The sequence below is a fragment of the Neomonachus schauinslandi genome, chromosome 7 (assembly GCF_002201575.2).
Source record: "Neomonachus schauinslandi chromosome 7, ASM220157v2, whole genome shotgun sequence".
NCBI lineage: Eukaryota > Metazoa > Chordata > Mammalia > Carnivora > Phocidae > Neomonachus > Neomonachus schauinslandi.
The window spans coordinates 21,488,346-21,511,349 of NC_058409.1; the positions used below are offsets into that span (position 1 = coordinate 21,488,346).

At 34.7% G+C, this 23,004-nt stretch overlaps 1 protein-coding gene across 1 annotated transcript in view; it reads left to right on the forward strand.

Annotated features, from left to right (window-relative positions):
* Positions 1 to 23,004, forward strand: part of ADAMTS19 (ADAM metallopeptidase with thrombospondin type 1 motif 19) — a 257,812-nt gene that overhangs the window by 51,734 nt on the left and 183,074 nt on the right. Inside the window, 5 exon segments of the mRNA XM_021701899.1 lie at positions 434 to 599; positions 8,518 to 8,537; positions 8,539 to 8,691; positions 10,356 to 10,439; positions 11,124 to 11,281. Coding sequence (XP_021557574.1) covers positions 434 to 599; positions 8,518 to 8,537; positions 8,539 to 8,691; positions 10,356 to 10,439; positions 11,124 to 11,281 — 581 coding nt within the window.

Sequence of the window (23,004 nt, forward strand, 5' to 3'; positions counted from 1 at the left end):
GCATTTGCTTTGACATGTTACATGAATTACTTTATTAAATAGTGATTGTCGAGAAGTTGGACTATGTGGTGCATGCAATTAAAAACCGTATTGCTCTTCTATACATGCCTACATATAAGTGACCCCATGGGTCTCCCAAAGTGTGCCTTTAACTGTTCCAGAATTTTTACTGTGCATCTGTTGCTGGCATCTAGCCTCCCACCCACACAGGCTAAGTCTAACTAAATGAAGTTTATGCTAGTGCAATAAAGTATGTAAAGATGAAGTAATAAAATGGGAAGACAGTTACCTTATTAGTGGCATTGCTGAAAAAGCTTCCCTAGAATGTGTGCACATATGTGAAAGAAAATAGAGTGTGTGTGAGTAGGAAAGCCTAGAAAATAATTTTTCCATATAGTATTTCTTACATATCTTTTTATGTTGTATATTCCAGATGGGATTTATACAGCTCAATGAGGACTTCATATTTATTGAACCACTCAATGACACAATGGCCGTAACAGGTCACCCACACCGTGTATATAGGCCGAAAAGGTCCATGGAGGAAAAAGTCACAGAGAAGTCAGCTCCTCAGAGTCATTACTGTGGTATCATTTCAGGTAATGCCTTCTCCCGGAAGGGTTTAACAAATATGCAATATGAGATGAATACATGAAGACTTTTTTTCTCTTCCCTTTCTTCCTATCTGTCCATCTCTCTGTCCCTCTGCCTGTCTGTCCATCCATCCAACTGCTGGCTTTATACTTTTCTTAAAATGTGGAATCTCTTCTGGTTAGTAACAATTGTATATATTGATTTTAGACTTCTCTTTTAGTCTTCTGCAAAGTGCTACATTTTAGTATCAAAAGATGGAGCTCTGGAAGGACTTCAGAGATTAACGTATAACATGCCCTGTATCTCTCTCAAACAGTGAAGTGTTCCTCGTGGTATACTGTTCACCTCACTGGCAGAGAAATGACATCAAGAGAATTCCTGATCTCCCGAAACTGAATACTGAGCTCATGGCCTTATTTTAGTCCACCTCTTTGAGCACATGATAGATATCTCTTTACTTCGACCAGATGCCTCTTCTACTACTTTCTTCTTCTTCTTCTTTTTTTTTATTTGGCCCAAGTAAAAATCATCTTGGAGATTAAAATTAACAGTGTAATAGGGAGAAGAGTAAAGATTTATTTCTTTGAATTTTATTCTCAGTATCAAAATACCTTAAATCTGGACATTTCAGAAGCTCATAAACATTTCCAACCATCAAATCCTAGTCTTTGTCTGCCAGTTCTGCACAGAAATAAAATGGGGCTGACTGTTTTGTGCACTTTCTTTGGCAGAGATGTCTGTGTTAGCAAGAACGGTAAGGAAAACGAATGATTTCTATTATGTAAGTAGGACCTGAAAGTCATAGCCAACACTCAGAAAATAATTAGAAGTGTCCCTAGGAAAAAATTTTAGAGATCTAATCCAGACATCTCAGTGAATAGTCACTGATAGGAGAAACATTTCCAGTTAGAATCTAAGGAAATATGAATTTATACAAGAATTTTTGTCGTAAAGACATAAAAAGTTGACTTGCAGATTTAAAATTAGGTGTTAGTAGAGTTAGGGCCAAGATACCAATTCGAAAATTGGTTATGGTATTTGAGGCGAGTTTAGGTCTATGACTTGTGGCAATTAGTATTATTTGCAGCAGGCATACACCACTCCTATCATCGCTTGCTTAGGGTGTACAGATTCAGAAAGAATTACAATATATTTCTGTTTAAATATATTTATCTCAAGTTAATCCGCGATTTCTGTTTTCTTCCGTGAAAGCTCATGGTATCAGTCTGTATGGGAAGCATCTTCAGAAGGGGTTAAGTGGATCTCTGTGCCCCACTATTCACTGGACATGATTTAGTCAATTTAAGTGAGACACATCCCTCTTCCCTCTTTGAAGAGAGAAGGAGATAAAACTGCTGAACAGAAGTCATAGCATTATGACCAAGCCAAAGAAAGTCTCTTGTGTTGAGGAATGATAGCAGCAACAACTTGGATTTAGTTCATTTAAGGAAATTGTCTTGTATGAATTATACTAAAAATCTACGCTGTGCAACTTTCAAACCATAGTAAGTTCCAGCTCTTCTAATTACTCATGTACAGGATGACACAAAGCAGGCTTTGTGTGCCATGTTGCACAGAAGAAAGGTTTCTAGAAAATAATAATTAATATTATTAATTAATAATTAATAGGTTTATAAAGCATAAAACAGTTAATATTTGGCAAACATTGCTCATAAAGTTTCTTATGTTTATTTTTAAGGCATGACTGTTAGGTATTAATTGACCTATTTGGGTCAGGCACTTGCATGCAAGGAGTATTAAGCTGCCAGTTGGATGATTCACCCAGTTTACCTATTTTCCAATATGTTTTAAATTTAGGTCTAGAATTTAAAAAATGGCTTTAAAATTAACAATATGTGAAATAAAATATTGATTTACTTATACCAGTATGTCTAATTGTAGCTCTTCCCTTTTTACTTCAGGCTGATGTATTAACATATTAAAAATTTGATTCAACTTTGGATAATGTTGCAGTATTTGCCTTCATGCCATGGAATCAAAAAGTTTCCTTGTATTCAGATTGGTCCTTGCACTATTCTCCTTCATCATTTTAATGCTTAGGTATATTATGTTTCTATGTATTGACTTCATGAATATTTTTTCTGAACAGGAAACTTCATCCTTTAGGATGACTTGCTGTGTTCTTCTATAAAAGATAATAGAGAGAAGGCACATGAGGTTGAGAGCCAGAGGCCCCGCTGGATCCAAGGCACAGCTTTGGTTTCACTCCAGCTCGATACTCTTCTCCAGCTCGGTATTCTGTCAATTCCCTTAAACTTTTTAAAAATTTTACTTTAGTATAGTTGCCATACAATGTTACATTAGTTCCAAGTGTGCCACATAGTGATTTGACACTCTGTACATTACTCAGTGCTCACCACAATAAGTGTAGTTACCATCTGTCACTATACGGAGTCACTACAGTATTATTGATTATATTCCTTATGCTGTACTTTGCATTTATTTATTTATTTATTTATTTATTTATTATTTTTTGTACCTCTTAATCCCCTCTCCTCTTCCACCCATCACCCCACACCCCTTTCCTCTGGCAACCACCAGGTCATTCTCTGTATTTATGAGTCTGTTTGTGGGTTTGTTTGGTTTTTTCTTTGGTTGGTTGTTTTTTGTTATCTTTTGTAGATTCCACATGTATGTGAAATCATATAGTATTTGCCTTTCTCTATCTGATTTACTTATCTTAGCGTAATGCCCTCTAGGTCCATCTATGCTGTCATGCATGGCAAGATCTCATTCTTTTTTATAGCTGAGTGATAGTCCATTGGATATATATCACATCTTCTTTATCCATTAATTTTTCCATGGACACTTCGGTTGCTTCCATATCTTAGCTATTGTAAATAATGTTACAGTATACATAAGGGTAAGTATATCTTTTCAAGTTCTCATTTTCTTTGAGTAAATACCTAGCAGCATAATTACTGAGTGAGGTGGTATTTCTATTTTTAATTTTTTGTGGAACCTCCATACCGTTTTCCACTTTCGCACCTTAGCTTCTTCTTTCTTTCTTTTTTTTTTTTTTAAAGATTTTATTTATTTATTTGACAGAGAGAGAAACAATGAGGGAGGGAACACAAGCAGAGGGAGTGGGAGAGGGAAAAGTAGGCTTCCCGCGGAGCAGGGAGCCCAATGCAGGGCTCTATCCCAGGACACTGGGATCATGACCTGAGCCGAAGGCAGATGCTTAACAACTGAGCCACCCAAACGCCCGCACCTTAGCTTCTTTATTTGCAACACAAGCATGACCAGTCACTTCACAGGGATATAGAGCTAAATGGCACAGCTCTTATTCTTAAGAAGCAACCAATGTATTATTTTACTAACTGGTGAGTAAGTAATTATACTGTAGTATGGTAAGAACTCTGACAGTCAGTACACAAGAAACTGATATCAGGGAACTGAGCCACAAAGATCAAGTAAAACTTATCCTGATTACAGACTTATGTCTCTGGGGGAAAAGGGAACAGAGAGTGCAGATTCTGATAGTGGACTTTGGAGTCTCCGCCTATGTTCACAAACTTATGCTACCGCTTCCTAGCTGTGCGACTTTGGAAGACAGACTTTCTCTCTCAGAAGCTTCATCTACAGTATACAGAATGGGGATAGTGATACCTGAACCTCAGAGCTGTTGTCAGAATTAAATTAGATTACATACGAAGGTGAAAAACTTTTGTGAAGTTTTTAGTGCATGTTGTTAGGCAGGGAAGAACATTTTAGGCAAAAGGAGCAATGCGTGCAAAAGTATGAAGGCAGGAGACAGCATCAACGGGGGGGGAGCTGAAGCCAAATGGCTGCAGTATGAACATGAGATACAACTCTGGAAAGGTGGTCATGAACTGGATGCTGAAGGGACTTCATTGTGTGTGCTATGGTAAGGACTTTACATGGGAGCAGAAAGGTTTTAAGCAGGCAAGTGACATCAATATATATTAAATAACATTTTAGTAAAAACTTATGGATATGTTTAGGACTCACTGTTGCAAGAAGGAGATTTGTAGAACTGAAGAACACCGATCTATTTGAGCAGGACATAGAGATAACTTCTATTCTTAGAGTTAACTTAACCAGAAATAGTTTCCATATGCCATCTGTAACTGTTGTGGAGATTACTGTCATTATATGTTGGGCATTATGGAGAGCACACATTGAGCATTGGTGACTACACATTTTAAAATTTCTTCACTAACTGGAAGTGTGTGGTATCAACTAGACAAGAAGCCATCAAAGAGAACAACTTAATAAAAAGATTACTTCAATATGCATGATTCATATACAATGGTTAACCGGTATGATGGAGTCTACCATTTAGTTGAGATTCTCAAGAAACATTCTAGGATGTTCCATGTAGTCTATTTAAATATAACATGCAAATAAGAATGTAGCACTGTGGCAGATTGGAGCTAACACGGCTGTCACTAGCTGGGGTGATAAAGGAAACTTTTTTCTCTCTCTTACTTTGTCTACTTACCATTCTTTCTACAGTTCAAAAGCCCCTCATTTTATAACTCTCCCCTTGGTTTTCTTCTTGTCTTATTATTCTTGCATCTCCGTCTCCTCCGTGGGCATATCTTCTTCCATACATACACCCCTGAAATGTAAGCATTTCCTTGGGCTTCCTCCTCTTCTATTTCTTGCACCACACAGTTTCCTAAGGGTGATATAATCCAAATCCATGGCTTCAACCTCACTTATACATTGATTAGTTCCAATCCCTGTTTTAATCTCTCTCCTGCCAGGTGTTTAGTCACTGGTACTCAGCTGTCTCTCAGACACTTCAGACTTAATCAATCTAAAGCTGAACCCATCATCTTCCTTCCCAAACTCCCCTGCTGATATCCTCCACCATCTATCTACCTAGTCACTCAAAAATAAAAGCTAAACAACCCCCTACCCCCGCACAAACCAAAACAAATAACAACAGCAACAAAGGAGAATAATTCTAACCACATCCCTTTTCTTCCCCTAAGTCTGATTAATTTTCCTTGTGATGATGTCTACTTTCTAATATTTTGCCTATCTTTTCATCCTTTCTGTTCCTACCATTGCATGATTTTCACATAGAAAGTCAGTGACATATCCTTGTAAGAGAGCTGTATATATATTTCTCCCCTATAGTTAGTTTATTTGGTGTTGACCCTGCCAAGACAAGTCTTTTCATCTACTTGCAGGAATGCCTCCTACTAAATATTACAAGTGTATACAACAATATACTAACTGTGGATAGGTTTGAGATTATGATTAGAAAAATTACAAAATTCATTCCTAATTGTTATAGACCTCAAGATACAGATAAAACCAATTTCTTATGTTGTCTTTCATCAAGGTCTTTGGTTTTAATTACTAAATATGGATCCATAAAGTGAACTTTTAACTCTTGTGGTCCTGTTGCAGATGGCTTCTGTTGTTTTTGTTCTTAAACATTGTTGTGTTTCATGACATAATGCCTTTTTAAAAAATTATTAAATAGGAAGTCTTTGCATTTGTGTTTATGACACTTTTGTTTACTTAGTTAACTAATTCTTTTTGGTAATTTGGGTAAAACTTTGTTCATTAAATAGACTTCAGTCTGGGTCACTGCTAGGAAGAAAAGGAGAAAGTGTAAATTATGAAGATGTCTCAGAACAGTAGAGTTTCCACCAATGGTAGTGGGATATAGTTCATGTTAGATCTCAGAGATAACTCAGTTGGCCCTAGAAGTCAGTAATAGAAGGGAAGCAGTAATGCAGACATTCAAGGTATAAATTAATCCTGGCACCATGAAAAGATGTTGGAGGGCAAGAAAGGTGGAATAGATAGTCTGCAAAGTAGAATGGAATAGCCTTGAATTGAATTGACAGGTCAAGGCCACAGTACCTGGAACAGGACTCAAGGAAAGCAACTTTTCAGAACCTACCATCATGGGCTAGAACTGTGAGAATACATACTTGGAAATTCAAAACAAAGTTAGAGACACCCAGGAAAACGTGACCAATTGAACACACATGTTTATCCCCATGGGAGTCTACTAAACACCCATGTTTACTTCTAGGGATTCCATTAAAATTATAGTAAAGAATATAATAAAGATGTCGGCTCCCAAGTACAAGTTTGGGAAAGGAGGTGGTAGCAGTTTAGGGGCATCAACAGAATTTTGATAAATGGCGAGGAGCAGAACAAGTAATCAGTGATTTAACAATGCATTGTGGAGATGGTTGCCCAAGTGTAGAAATTATTAAGACTAATTGAATTGTACACTTCAATGGCTCCATGTGTTGTCATGTACATTATATCTCAATAAAGCTGTTAAAATAATAAATTCATTATTGAAGTATCACATGCATACAGGAAGTTGCATAAATGTTGTGTCCAACTGCTAAATTTTCTCAAAATGAAAATGAAAATATCCCCAAGTTTTCCCATGTAGTTAACACTCAGATCACAATATAGAAAATATTAGCACCACAGATGTCCCCCTTATGCCCTTTCCTAAGCACTAATATCTCTTCCCCCAAGATATTTGTTATCCTGACTTCTAATATCACATCTTCCCAGTTTTTGTTTCTATAAATGGAAGCATATACTACCTACTCTTCTGTAATTGGCTTTTTTGCTCAGCATTATATTTGTGAGGTTCATCCATGTTCTTGCACATTGCAGTTGTTGGTTCATTTTCCTTGCTCTAGAACATTCCATTGTATTAATAGGCCAAAATTTTTTCATCCATTATACTATTGATGGTTATTTGAACTACTAGGAATAGTACTACTGTGAATAATTTGTACATGTGGTTTTCATGCATTTCTGATGAGTATATATTTTAGATCATTGATCATTGGGTATGCAAGTGTTCAACTTTAGTGGTTACTGCTAGCCAGTTTTTCAAAGTGTTTATCCTAATTTAAACTCCCAGCCTGTATGTGTATAGAACTTCCATTTGTCCCCACATTCTTGTCAACACTTAATATAATCTCTTTATTTTAGCCATTCTGGGGATTTTAGTATTTTAATTAATTGTGGTTTTAATTTGCATTTCCTTGAAGACTAATGAGACTGAGCACCTTCTCATATGCTAATTAGCCATTTGGATGTCTTTTCTTGTGTGTGAGAAATGGCTGTTCAAGTCTTTTGCCAATTTTTCAGTTGGGTTATCTGTTACTTATTTAGAATAGCTTTTAATTTACTATGGAAAAGTATTGTAACTATCTTCTCCCACTTGGTGGCATGCTTTTCATTCTGATAGTGGCATGTTTTAATAAACAAATTTTAATTTTATGTACTTAAATGTATAAATATGTTTATTTGTGGTTACTGCTTTTAGTTGGCTCTGTTTGAAGAATCTTTATTTCCCTAAGGAACTTCTACTGTGGGATCCTGATGGAAGACAGAACCCAGTCTTTTGTAACCCATGCATAATGTTTTAGTAATTAAGGGCCTCTGCCTGAATTGAGGATGTGTGAGGCAATCACTTAAAGCAATTTCTGCAAATAGACCTTTATTTTGTCACTGGTTTCAAAAAGAAAATTGTGATTTTTTTTATTGGGTTATTTTATTTACTCTGTGCTAGAAATTTGAGTAATGCGATCTTATTGTAAGACATCAACCACGCTAGAAAGTAGATGTCATTGTTTTTCACTTTACAGATGAGGAAACCAAGGCTAACTGAGTGACATTAGTTTCCCAAGTGGCAGGGCTAATAAATGGTAGAAGTCTGGTCTGTTTGATCCAAAGTCATGCTCCAAAGCCAGATGCCCTTATAGATTCCATGTGTGCAGGGAACTTATTTGTTTTTTTGCTCACCATTGTATCATCATCAGCATATTTTGGTATTAAGTTAACATTTCTTAGAATTATTGAAGAAATGGGAATTTTTTATTCGCTTTGCTAATATGGAGTCACATTGGAAAATCCATTTTTGTGTTGCAGATAAAGGAAGACCTAGATCTAAAAAAAAAAACAGAAAGTGGAAGAGGGAAACGATATTCATACAAATTACCTCAAGAATACAACATAGAGACTGTAGTGGTTGCAGACCCAGCAATGGTTTCCTATCATGGAGCAGATGCTGCCAGGAGATTCATTCTAACCATCTTAAATATGGTAGGCAAACTTTAAAGTGCGCTTGGAATTTTTTCAAGAAAACTCTAAGGAAGAAATGTGTGAGTATAATGACATTCTTTAAAAATTAACTCATTACTATTCCTTTCTTTTATTGACATCAGTAAAAAAAAAAATGCTTTGGGTATGCCAAATTGCTCCATCTCAAAAGAGATATCAAAATAATAATTCACATCTTCTAGTAAAAGAAACCATTCTTATTGTTGATTTTGATGTGGCAAAACTCTCTGTCTTTTCTCCCTTTTTTTAATGCCCTTCTTTTCATTCTCTTATAAAAGGCCATTTGCTGAAATTAGAAATGTTATACTTCTTTGTATGTGTGGCCCCACCCAAAGTATTATACATTATGGGGTGGCACAAAAGTGGAGGTTGGTAATCCACTGAGCTCTTACATAGGTATGTAAAATTTGATGTCAGATATAATACTAGTTTGTGAGTAAGACCTAATAGCAGATAGCTCAGTTTTTAAGCAGCCGGATCACATGTGGCTAAGTTCAGTTAACAATTTCTGGACTGCAAAAATCTAGTTTGTACCTAGCATCTTACAGATGTTTACCACCAAATGAATCCTTTGACTTAATTGCATACCCTGCTGGTTAAACCTCCTGCAAGGCAGAATTAGAAGGTTGGAGTGAAGAGTGGTTCTTAGGGGAGAATGAACATAAATAAAAGCCAAAGGCAAATGTCCATTTATGATTCCAGTTACCATATAAGGCAGGGTAGACACCCCTGATTTGAGGGTAAATATATGATGTTTCACAAAATTCTATTTTTACTGTTTTTGCTCATTTTTACTATTTGGCTTACTTGAGTGGTGAACAGATTTTCCCACACTTGTGTCATTTCTATGTTCAGCTACCCCCAGAGCGCTCCGCCAGCATTCTTTTACTGGGTTGACTAATATAAGCCTACCAACTTCAGTTTCTTCTATGTAGTTCTAGAACTGAAAGTAGAGGTTTGGTTTTACATTCTATTACAAATTTAAAAAATACCAATACCATATTTTACAAAAAATCAAGGTACCACATAAAAATTCACCTTGCTTTCCAGCATTACTACACACACCATGCTTTGGGAAAAACAGTTATAATGAGGATCTGATACCATTAATCAACAGTGGCCTGCAAGCTTGTCTTCCTGGGTAGCATTGAAGAGAAGAGCTCTGAAAACCCTTTTTCTTTTTGGCAGCTAGCTTGGGGAGAGAAAAAAAATACTCCAAGGAATGAATCGGGAAGTGGCATAATGCAGGCTTAGTTTTCAGGACTGTTTCTCAGAAGAAAGGAGGACACTGGCATTTTGTGGTCTTAAGAAAAATTCTAGGGTTTAGTTACTAAAATGCTTGTCTTCAGTATTGTGAAAGGCCATCCTTCCCTCTGTATCCCACTGAAATGCCTAGATAGTCAAGGCTGTGATGAGTATCTCAGAAGCTAGGTCTAAATTTCTTGGTATTTAAAATGAATTACCTAAGTTATTCTTGCCTATTAAGCTAATTTTAAAGTTACTTAAATGTTTTTAAAATATATATATATATATTATATATATATATATATCTCAACTAAATTGAGACTTCTCCCATGTCTGGGCCTTAAGAAAATAAATATGATTTTCAGTTTTATTTTAGGATTTTTATTTTTATTTGTTTTTAGGTTTTTAACCTTTTCCAACACAAGAGTCTTGGTGTGCAGGTCAATCTTCGTGTGATAAAGCTTATTCTGCTCCATGAAACTCCAGTAAGAAAGTCTTGAGTTTTTTTTCAATTAAGTGGGTGAGAAGTTGTGTTCACGTACTTTTAAGTAAAGCGAATGTGAGGAGTATGTTTTTTATTGACTTGAAAATCCAGAAATATCCACTAAGTCCCTTAAACTATACATGAAACTGGCCTTTAGATTTGGTTAATACCTCAATTTTATTCTAAAAATGGAATGTTCTTAGTTTCCAAGATTCCTGACAACAGACCTTAACTTTCCAAGATGTAATTTCTAAAAGTGATTTTTAATGACAGTTTTATTTTCTTATTTAAACATGTGCTTTTGAAACCTTTTCTTATCTGTAATTCATTTTAGACAGAGAATATTCTGTGGTACTGTTTTAGTATGCTGCTTAACTAGATCTTTGGAAAACATTTGTTTCTAAGTTGTAGAAATAATTAAGTCATTTAAGTCTCAAAGTTCCACATTTTTAATACACTGCTCTTCTTTTTCAGAATAGTATGGAACAGATTTTGTAGTTATTTTACCCTCACAAAGTTTCAAGATTTTTAGCTCAGGCTAAATTAATTCTGAATGTCTTCCAGGTTCTAATTAATGTTGTTATGGTCAGCAGTCTGCTTTAGTAATTCATGATGTCTCCTCAGTTTTTAGTTTTTTGTATATCTGAGAATAATTTGCCTTAAAGTGAAATATCTTCTTTTGCAGGCAGATCTATATATTGGGCACCATGGAGAGAAAATGCTAGAGAGTTTTTGTAAGTGGCAGCATGAAGAATTTGGCAAAAAGAATGATATACATTTAGAGATGTCAACAAGCTGGGGAGAGGACATGACTTCCGTGGATGCAGCTATACTTATAACAAGGTAAATTTTCCAAAGCCAATTAAATGACATTCCTAATTTGATGGCTGTGCTGTTAATTGGATTAATTTCTTCAGAGAATGCTTTTATTCCAGGTTTTGTGTTCCAAAAAACTTTTGGCATAATGATTTTTGTCATCTCCCTCAATTTATAATAACTGATTTCTGAACAGGCACATTTTGGATGGCATATTGACAAAACTTTTGGCTAGTTAATTCAAAAAAGATTTTTACCCTCAATTTCTGATATGAAGACATAGCCATTGATGATGATAAGTGAATTTTGGTGGAACTTCAACAGTCATCACCATATGAATAAAGCACCCAATATGTTAAACTCAGCAATTTATAAACTTAATGTTACCATCTGAGAAAAAAGTTTCAATTAAATCTCTAGCTAATTAATTTTTGTTTACATTGTGAATGTCCCTACTACTAACACATATTTGTAATGCAGCATTAAGGGTAAATATAAAAAGGTGAAATAATGAGCAACAATATACTCTATAAGAGCACTCTATGTTAGTAATAATAAATTTCTTGCTTAGAGTTATTAAAAATGACTAGTAATTCATTATTCTCTGGCACGTTAGTATCAATAGTATTGACATTTCACATCACAAAATACATAGTAACACCTAACCATGATTTTCTGTATTGGGTCTATTGACTTCATGATAGCTTCTTGTTGCTGAATTATATAAAAACTATTCTAGTTATAAATTATTCATAAAGGTGAAAAAAATATATTGCAAGAACACACTTGGACTTGCACTTCCAGCTATGTAGGTGGACCTGCTACTGGACTTATACAATAAACAATGATAAAACTGAAGAATATTCATGAGGCAAATGCTTTAGTCATTGGAGCATGAGCAGTGCAATACTGCAATCTCTGAAAGAAGGAAAATTTATTAAATGAGCCCCACAGTCAACCCAGCTTCTTGCTGGGACAATTCTTTGGTGCAGCAAGCTGGAATCTAGGTAAAGCACAGCAGTCCTGCTGAGGATACCATAGATGAGGGTCCCATGCAAGGAATGGTGCCAAGAAGTCCATGTGTAGACCATCTGTTGAGTACTTTGCAAGGTTGGTCTGAATATATATAGATAGGAACTTTCCAAAAGCATCAGAGTGCTATAACTATGGAGGTTAGATTTTTAAAAGATGCTAGGAATTGAGTAGATTCAGGCCACAAGAGTGGAGCAACTTTATTAATACCTTGTCATCACTCCTGGTACTTAGCTGAGAAAACAGGAAGGCTGAGCCTTCATAGTAGGGACACTGACCTGGAGAAATGTCTACTCTGACCTACCCTAACAAAGTCTGAAACCAAGCACCTATAAGATAATTAGGGAAGATAGAATTTGGAGGTTGAGTCCCACCAATTTACAAAAGCTTGGGAATTATCTTGAGCTTAGATAGATCCTCCCTACCAAGGAATAAACTCAAACCTTGCTAAGTTCAGAGTGACCTGCCAGTAATTGAACTGCCTCTGGAACAAGAGTCAGCCCTCTTCAGAGGAAGATAACAGAATCCTGAATCTCTTTAACATTATCATCTACAATGTCTCAAACATAATAAAAATTAGCCAAGCAAAGAAACATGAAAATGTGACCCATGGTCAAGGAAAAGTAGTCAATAAAAACTGACCCTGAGATAGTTCAGATGTTGCATTTACCGTTCAAAGTATTGTAATTGGAATCTCAACAGAAGAGAGTGAGAATGGGTAAGAAAAATTATTTGAAGATGTAATGGCAAAATTGTTTCCCAAATTGATGGAAAAAAAAAACATAACCCTTATAGACCTAGGTGTATCTTAGGTAAATGAGTGAAAACCAAAGATACCGAAAATAAGTTTTAAATTGGCCAGAGAAAGAGATACGTTACACAGAGGAAACAATCCTAAGATCGATGACTGACTTCCTATCAGAAAAAAATGAGTCCAAAAGACAATAAAAATGGTATCTCTAATGTATGTATCAACAAAAATTCTCAATGAACTTTTTAAAAAGATTTATTTATTTGAAAGAGACAGACAGAGAGAGTGGAAGGAGGGGAAGAGGGAGAGAAAGAACCTCTGAGCATGGAGGTTGATGCAGGCCTGACTCCCTGCTGAACATTGAGCTGGGCCCGGGCTCAATATCAGGACCCTGAGATCATGACCTGTGCTGAAATCAAGAGTCAGACGCTTAACTGACTGAGCCACCCAGGTGCCCCTCTCAATGAATTCTTAAATGTGCTTTCTTAATCTATGAAAGGGTATCTACACATGTATACACAAAAAAATCTACAGCTAACATCACGCTTAATGGTGAAAAACAAATGTTTTCCCATTAGGATTGGAAGCAAGGCAAGGATGTCCACTCTTATACTTCTATTCAGTTTTGTACTGAAGATCAGAGCCAGTATAATAAGGTGGGAAAAAGAAAAAGAAAGGTATACATATTGGGAAGAAAAAATTAAAAGCATTTCTCTTCACAGATGATACACCTCGGTACAAAGAAAATTTTAAGAAATAAAGCAGCAAAATTGCCAGAAGTTATAACTGGATTTTTCAAGGCCACAGAATATAAAGTCAATTTATAAAAACAATTTTATTTATATATATAGTAGAAATGAACAGTTGGAAAAATTTTATGGTAACCTCCAAAACCATAAAAGATATAAGAAAAATAAAAAAATGTGTAAAACCTCTAAAATGATACCTCCATAGCACTTCTGAGAGAAATTAAAGATCTAAATAAAGGTTTTTATTTATTGGAAGACTAAATATTATCAAGATGTCCATCTTCCTCACATTGACTGAGAGTCACTATAATCTCAATGAAAGTTTGTGCCAGCTTTTTTTTTTTTTTGTAGAAATTGGCAAGCTGATTCCAACATGTATTTGGAAAAAGAAAAGATATAGAAGAGTCAAAACAATTTTGTAAAAGAAGAATAAACTGAGTGGGCTTATATTATCTGATTTCAAAACCTATTATAAAGCTTTGGTAATCAAAACAATGGGGTTTGGGCAGAAACTTGGTAAAGATGAATGAAGTGGAATAAAGAATCTGGAAATATAACCATACATATATGGTCAGTTGACTCTCAAAAAACCCACCAATATAATTGAGTGATGGGAAGATAGTCTATCAATGAGATGACTCTACAACATCTGGGTAACCATGTGAAAAAAAATGAATTTCAACCCTGCTTTACAACTTATGTGATGTTAATTCGTAATGGAGCATAGAAAGCTACATGAAAGCTACAGCTATCAAATTCTTAGTAAAAAAAAAAAAAAGAAAGAAAAATGGAGAATATCTACATGACTATAGGGAGGATAATGATTTCTTGGATAGTATACAAGAAAAGCACTAATCAAAAATTCTTAAAAATAATCATTTGGACTTCTTCAAAATTTAAACCATCTTATGTCCAAAAGACATTGATATGAAAATGAAAAGACAAGCCCTGGATTGGAGAAAATAGTGGCAATACTTCTGTCTACCAAAGCGTTTTTATTGGAAATTATATTTGTATGTATGTGTATACACATATATAGTATATAAATATAAAAAAGATTAAAACTCAGTAAGAAAGATGATCAAATAGAAATGACCTGTGTTTGTCCAAATATTGGCTGGTGATTTTGAATTGATTAAATGACCTCTCTGAGTCTTGTCATTATCAACAAAATGAGGATAGTAGTACCAGGTCAAAAATATAAGACATCTTGTATAATATCTACCAAACAGTGAATGTTCAATAATTTTACTCCAAACAAATAATTGTGTAAGATCCTGTGTGTAGACTCGTACTCATGTGGAAGACCTACTCTCAGAAAGACCATTTGTTGTATTATTATAAGTGTTTTTATATTTATAGTTTTGTCAGCCCATAGTTAAAATTCACTTTCCTTTTTTATAAAATGATAATTTTGTAACATTGTGTGTCAACTACACTCAAAAAAATTTAGAAAGAATTATAATTTCATCCCACATTATCTTAACACATTTAAGAATCATCACTAGAATCATCATTTTATTTTGTCTTATATTGCTAGGGAAAACTAGCAACAAGGGAGGTAAGAAGGGTTAGTTAAGAGTGGCTTTTAAACCTTTATAACATATTTAAAAAATAGTGGACACAACAGTTTCTTTTTTCAGGACTTTGAAGAGAAAAGTGGTATTAGAAATGAGGAATGAAATTAACATCACAGTGTTGGTGGGGGAAGACATGCATGTAGAGAGTATGATCCTAATATTATATGTATTTTACATGTATTTAGTTATATACAATGTATTTAGTTATACGAATACATGGGAAATAAAACTGGAGAAATAAACTTTAAAATGTTAACTATAAGTATTCCCAGATAGTGGGATTATAAGCTAATGTTTTAACTTTATTCTTGTATTTCTTAAATTTCTATAAGAAATACACTACATTTTAATGAGAAAAATATATGAATTAGTAATCAAATTATGAGTATCATCCTCTTCAGTCTCAGAAGCATTATTTTGAACACCTAACAACCATGAGAAGGAAGACAGATCTCATCAGGCGACAAGTATATAAAACTCATTTGTGGCTAATGCATTCTGACATGGTTATTTCTAAGGGGTCTTTTAGTTATGGATAGAAAATCAACGTTTCATATAACACCCAGTGCTCCATTCAATATGGAGCACTGGGTGTTATATGCAAACAATGAATCATGGAACACTACATCAAAAACTAATGATGTAATGTATGGTGATTAACATAACATAATAAAATAAAAAAGTAAAAAAAATGAAAAAAAAAAAAAGAAAATCAACGTTTCATTGTCTAAACAGGATTTTTGTTCAAAACCCAATGCAGAAACCTTTGTTGAGGGGTAAACTTTGCTATGGTTTTGCTGTCATTTCATGTTTTATGGAAAAAAAAATCTTTGTACACCTCTTCAATCCTTTAGTAGAAATGTTGATTTCAATTTTTTGTACTCTGATAGCTAGAACTTAGAATAAGACCTAATAGGTTGCTTTTGATTTTTGGATCACATGGGAATAAATAGAAATAAAATAGAAAATAGAAAAATTTTTGGTTGAAAATAGGAAAAAACTATCAAAGGATATACACACATAAAATACTGGTAGCTGCTGACTAATAATTCTCCTTTTATTTCCTCCTGGGAATCAGGCTTATTTGAAGGATCCCTGTTTCTCCATATCAGTCCATATCAGTGCCATAACAATGAAAATCAGCCCACCAGAGGGAATGTGTTATGTCTATTCTAAGTGGCCTAGCACCATTTGATCAGTAAAGTCTAAATTAAAGGTTTGAGTAATTGAAGTAGAAGAATCCCTTTTTAGTTAGTGTAAACATAAAGGTGATCAAATCTTTAGCTTTGTAAGGAAGTTATGAAAGATAAAATAAAAATTTAAATCTCCATGGATTCCGTGGTCTCGTCCACATGAGACAAGCTAGCCTCAGAATGACTAGTTTCTAATATATTCTTATCTTAGATAATTATTAAACATTGTTATGTTATGTGAGCACATTAGGAAGGAATTTTAGATAGCTGTTAATTTGGGTTTCAAGTAAAACAAATAATGTTTTCATAAATCCAAACCTATCTGCCATAATAAATTTATTAAATTGTTCTGTGTGATACAATGAAGTGAATATTTTAAAGCTGACCCAGTGCTTATGGGCTCATAGTAACAAACACAAAACATGTCCTCTCAGCTGTCAACTCTATGATTTCTTAGTGTAACTATCACAGTTCTCCTTGAAATCGTGAAGAAGACGTAAGTTTCTTTGGAAAATACTCTTAAATTTAGACTTTAATTTTGTTAATGATGCTTTGCTTCTCATATTTACTGAAATGTTTTTGGTTTATGTGCATGCAATACTTCTGAAAGTTAGTTTTAAACTAATGCCATTGGCAAGTAAGATAGAAAATTTAGTAAGATATACAAATGGTAGAAATATATTAATTTGATACAACTCATAGAATAATTTCTGAATGAATCATTTATAGGTATATTCCAGGGCACTATAAAACTGCACAGTGAGACTTATTCTCAGATGCATCTTCATTCTTGGAAATTAAAGGCTACATTTCATTTTTTTCAATATAAATCAGAACTTGAACAGAATTTATTGGCCTTCCCAGTTGCCAGATTCTAACAGTATCATTTCCATAAACTCACATTATGAAACTTTGTGATGCAGTCTTCAGGCGCGCTGAGCCCACACGAGCCAAGGATGAGAGAATTTCAATCTGCATAATCACAGGTCTAGGCAGCAAACAAATCACTATCCCCCATCACTCGCCTCTCAAAACTTTGATTATTATGAAGTTAAAAATACATTATTTGGGCCCTCTTGAAAGAGGTTGACAATGGAAGAATTGAAGATTAAGAATTACAGTCTGATCAAAGTTTTTTAAAATGATGCTCACAATTTATTCTTCAGTAGTACTGAGGGGTACATCCAGTGCTTTTGGAGAAAAGACCTTGCATTTTTTTTTTTGAAATAATTTGCTTTATTCATTTGTTTGTTGAGTAGAAACTGGCTGGGTCAAGGACTCTAAGTGCCCTTGAAAATAAGCAGTGCATTTGTCATAGTTTTATCATGTTGTTTAGTTGCAGATGAAGTCCCTTGTTTCACATTATGTAAATCAAATAGTTATGTTGCAGCCTCACGCATTATGATATGATGTATTGTATGTTTAGAAAAAGAAAAAAAATCCCTTTCCATCTACATCTGAATATACTTTACACTCAGTGATTCTTGGCCCTACGGTGAAGATTGTGATTTTTATGTGATTCTTTAATTTTCTGCATTACCATATTATTCAGTATCATCTGTCGTGGGTGTTTCTTTCTCCATTTGTTCGCTGGCAAAGGGAATTGCAAAATAGAACTATTCATTATTTAATACAATTCCTCAGGCCTCTAACTCACTGATTGTGGGGCCCTTATCACATTACAGAAATGACTGTGTGTCACCCTCTTCTTTGTCTTCAGGGTAGAAGCCTTTTTCACTTATCTTTGTGTTCTTCCCTTTTATCCACTGCTTGGCATATAAGAGGCACCTAATGAATCCAACCACATCTAATTGTTTAGGTTGTGCACTACGCAACAGTGGAGGGAACTTTTTACATTGTTGTGTATGTAAATGTACCCCGAGAATTAAGCAGTGCACAGCCTATACATCCAGGCATGGTATCCCTGTGATAAATTTGATTTTTATATCTTCTGATGCAGAAAAGGGCTAAATATATCTCATCATTTACTTATAATAAAAATGTCAGCAAACCTTTTCCATTCCTCTTCATCAGTAGTTATATTCATTCTGAATATGTTCCACCACCATGGGGAGATATTTTCCTACATCAGTTTTTGTTGGTTTTGAGCCACAGAGACCAAATTTGCCCAAGTTGAGCACCGAAAGAGGTGTCTCTCTGGAATTTTTTGGCAGAGGGAGAAAATTCTATGTAGTACTTAAAATCAGAGGAAGAATTGAGAAACTACACATCAAGAAAGACAGTGAGGATGGAAACTCTAGAAATGTCAACCACTAGATTTGGATGATTCAGGGCCATTCGTATTTTCCTACTGTATTATTCACTTTAGATCCTCTGAAAAGAGTGGGTTTGGGTCAGGATAGGGTGGGGAGGCAGATTCTGTGATTAGAAGCTGGTGAAATATGATATATTTGGAGGTCGTTGCTCAGTGGAGAGGTGAGTAGGGGATAGTTAGGGTCTTCCTCAGTGGCTGTCAAGCAATGACTTGGATTTTAAAATTTTTCACTTATAATCCTGGGAACAAGTGTTCCAGTGAATGTTTTGTTCAGATGTATAAAGTTTTTAGTTTTGTGTCTTGAATATTTGAAAAGGGTGCTGTACACTGGTTTAACTTAGAAGTTTAGGGTATGGTATTTCGAGTGATTAACTTTCATGGGATAAAATTTCAGTGTGTCTTCCCTCATTTATTTAGAGTTGTCTTTCTAATTTGGGCATGTGTTTTCAGAAAGATTTTTTTTAAATTTTACAAAAACAAGGTTTAAATATTAAGACACTCAGTGCTGACGGACATTCTGTCTGTTTAGTTCATGAAATTTTCTTTTTCTTTGCTATTTACTTTTTAATAATTAACAAAAATTAACCTACTTTAAAGCATTAATTCAGTTGGAACAGTAGATTTTTAAGGCATATGCAAATATTGATAAGATTATCTTCTATATACAAAAGAAAAGATGTTTTGTGCAGTGAAGATTAATGTATCAAGTGATAACAGCCAACTTTCATATATCCAGAATGGATCAACTAGTTTTTTCAGATTCATCAGAATAAAAAATAATTGCCTATTTGAAAAAAAACATTTAAAAATTTAAAGTAGTGAAAATATGTTGTGCTGTTTTTGTTGTTTGGAAATACACAGTTATCAGTAGATAGCACATTGTAACACTGCATTGTATGTATTGCATTTTGGGTATGACCCACTCCCTTGCAGTCCAATGAGAGGTCTCTGCAGTAGGTCCTCTCTAGACCAAAGATATCTCTGATATGCAGTATGAACCAGAGACAGGAGAAAGCATGGCTGCTAAAACAAACCAGAGCCAAATATTTAAGGGTGGAATTAATTAAGTGAGAAAAGGAAGAAGAAATTATAACCTGCAAGAGGGTCTCCTTTTCTGCCTTCCCTGAATCCTAGTGAAATATCAGAGAGGTGTTCTTAGCTAAGAGACCCACAGGAATAATAAAAGTTCAGATGATTCTTTGTGAAGAAATTCATGTGATTACTTATCAAATTTGTATTATTTTGCTATTTATAACTGCAGAACAGTAAACATATTCCTAAATACTGAATATGATTTAAATGTATTAAATTTATATTAAGTCCATTTTGTGCCTTGTGTTGAAAATATATTATTTAAGGTTATGTTTCATCTTTTTTGAACTCTACCCTTCTCTCCTTTACTCTAGTAATCAAGGATTGATTCTGTATCTATTTTATAGAAATCATGTCTGTCAGATATTTGCCAGAAGGAATAGTAAAAAGTTATAATGATTAATTGTTGATATTAAGTTACTTCATTCTGTAGTCCATTCATATCCACGGCTGTCCACACAAATTTTCTTTCTGCTGCAACCTTGTGGAAGGGAAATGGCAGTATTGTAGTGATTACTAATTTTTACAATAATTCGTAATTAACATAATCTCCACTTGTAGGAAGCTATCTTTGAAAAAAAAGTAAAATATTATTTGAGGTCAATGTGAACATCTCATTGAGGCAGTTATACAGTCTTTTTAATAGTTTGGAAAAGGAAGCTGCATAATATAAAGTGTAATAATAGAATAAGACCTATATGGCTTGATTCTATGTACATTAAGTTCTAATGTTAACAGTAGATATGTATTTCTCTATATTAATTACCATATGGTAGGTTACAAATTGTATCTACTTCCTTTAATTATATGATAATCTGACTTACTAGATAATCATAAAGTGTTCCCATTAGAGACATCTTGGAATTGTAGAAAAAATACAATAAAAATCCTTTTACATGCACAGATGAGCAAAGGAAAGAAAGAAAGAAAGAAAAGAAAGAAAGAAAGAGGAAGAAAGAAAGAAAAAGAAAGAAAGAGAAAGAGAAAAAAAATGTGGAGCTTCTGAGTTAAAGTGGTAGCTGCCCTGAGAGGAGTTTGTTGGACCTAAAAATCTGGATTCTTAGGTTTAACACATGAAGAAAAAACTTTGAGGCTTTGCAAAGTGGGGAAGTGGTGCTGAAATGATTGCATATAGCCAGAACCCTTAGATAACTCCACCCTTGATAAAAGTGGGATCTGGTAGAAGCTCAGCAAACAAGGACAGTTTGTCAACAAGAAGCATTCTGTTTCAGTCATTACCCCAGGTCAGGAAAAAAAACAGCTTGTCTGGGTATTCATTACCACAAATAGGATTTCAACATTGAAACACTTGTTGTTGAAAGCATAGTTAAAACTACTCTGAAGGGGCCCTCTCTTGATTGACACCACACAAGGCAACTGCAAATAAAGTACAACTAAATGAGTTCACAAGAGAATTTCAAAGCACAAAATGACAGCATCTTCCATTGTAAGAGCCAGGAATTCCAGTAAAGAATAATTTAAAAAGCTGGGATTATTTTAAAAAATCATATTTACATGATTGAACGATCACACCAAAAAATGAAATATGAGAATAAGATACTTTTTGGGAAAGAAGTTAATTTGAAAATTGAGGAAAATAAAACGTTTATAAAAGGAATGTAGTTATACTTAAAATCTCAATTTCTGAGTTGGAGAGATTAGATGCAGCTGAAGAGAGCAGTAGTGGATTGGATGAAAAATCCGCGAAATCCTACCAGAAGGCTGCATAGAGTAGTTAAGAGATGGAATTACAAAAGAGTGCTTTAGAGTTACAGACATCAGAATGAGAAGACCAAAAATACACCTAAAGGAGTTCTAGCACACTAGAGAGAGTATGAGAGGAATAGGCTAAATAGATAATTAGATAACATACCAAGTACCTAAGAAGATAAATAAAAACAAAATCAGTACCTAGACACATCTAGGTGGGACAGCAGAACTACAAAGACAAAAAGAAATCTTAAAATTAACCAAAAGCCATGTTATATGTCATTTATTTCTCAATAAAAAATTAACCAGAGGGCGCCTGGGTGGCTCAGTTGGTTGAGCGACTGCCTTCGGCTCAGGTCATGATCCTGGAGTCCCAGGATCGAGTCCCGCATCGGGCTCCTTGCTCGGCAGGGAGTCTGCTTCTCCCTCTGACCCTCCCCCCTCTCATGTGCTCTCTCTCATTCACTCTCTCTCAAATAAATAAATAAAATCTTTAAAAAAAAAATTAACCAGAAACCCAATGCATGAAAGAAGAGCAAGTTGATCACCAACTTGTGTGTGTATATATATATTTATTTGTATATATATATATATATATTTTTTTATATACACTGACCTATATTTATAAATGCTAGAAAGAAATGAAATAATATTTGTCACATGCTGAGGACCAGTAAAGTTAACCTAAAATTCTGTACTTGGCTACTGTTCCATTATGAATAAGTACATGGGCAACCAAGTCTGGAACAGTTTATTATTCATAGATCCTCACTGAAGGAAATCCTGAAGGATGTACTTAAAGAATAATGAGCTCTCTAGAAAGTAAAGATCCAAGATATTACTGAGAGAATATATTGTTAAATACATGGGCAAATCTAATAATGGTTTAGAAAATGTAAATTGAGATTAGAAAAATTGAGATAGAATTATAATGTCATATATAAATAACACAAAAGATTGAAGGGAGGTTGGATTAAAAGCATTTGACATCTTTTCTTCAGGAGGAGCCTGAAGATAGTTTTTAACTTTAGACATTTCAAGTGAACGTGGTAGGCAGAATAATGTCCCTGTTCTAATCCATAGCCCCTGTGACTGTGTTATCTTACCTGGGCAAAAGGGTCTTTGTGGATGTGATTATGTTTCAGATTTTGAGATTGGGAGATTATCCTGGATAACCTAGGGGAGCCTAATGTAATCAAGGTGACAGGGAAAGAGGGAGGCAAGAGAGTCAAAGGAGGAGGTGTGATGATGGAAGCAGAGACTGAGCAAGTGATACCATTTCCAGCTTTGAGGATGGAAGGGAACTGTGAGTCAGGAAGTACAGCAACCTCAGGGCAACTGGGGGCTCCATCGCCTTCAGCTCAGGTC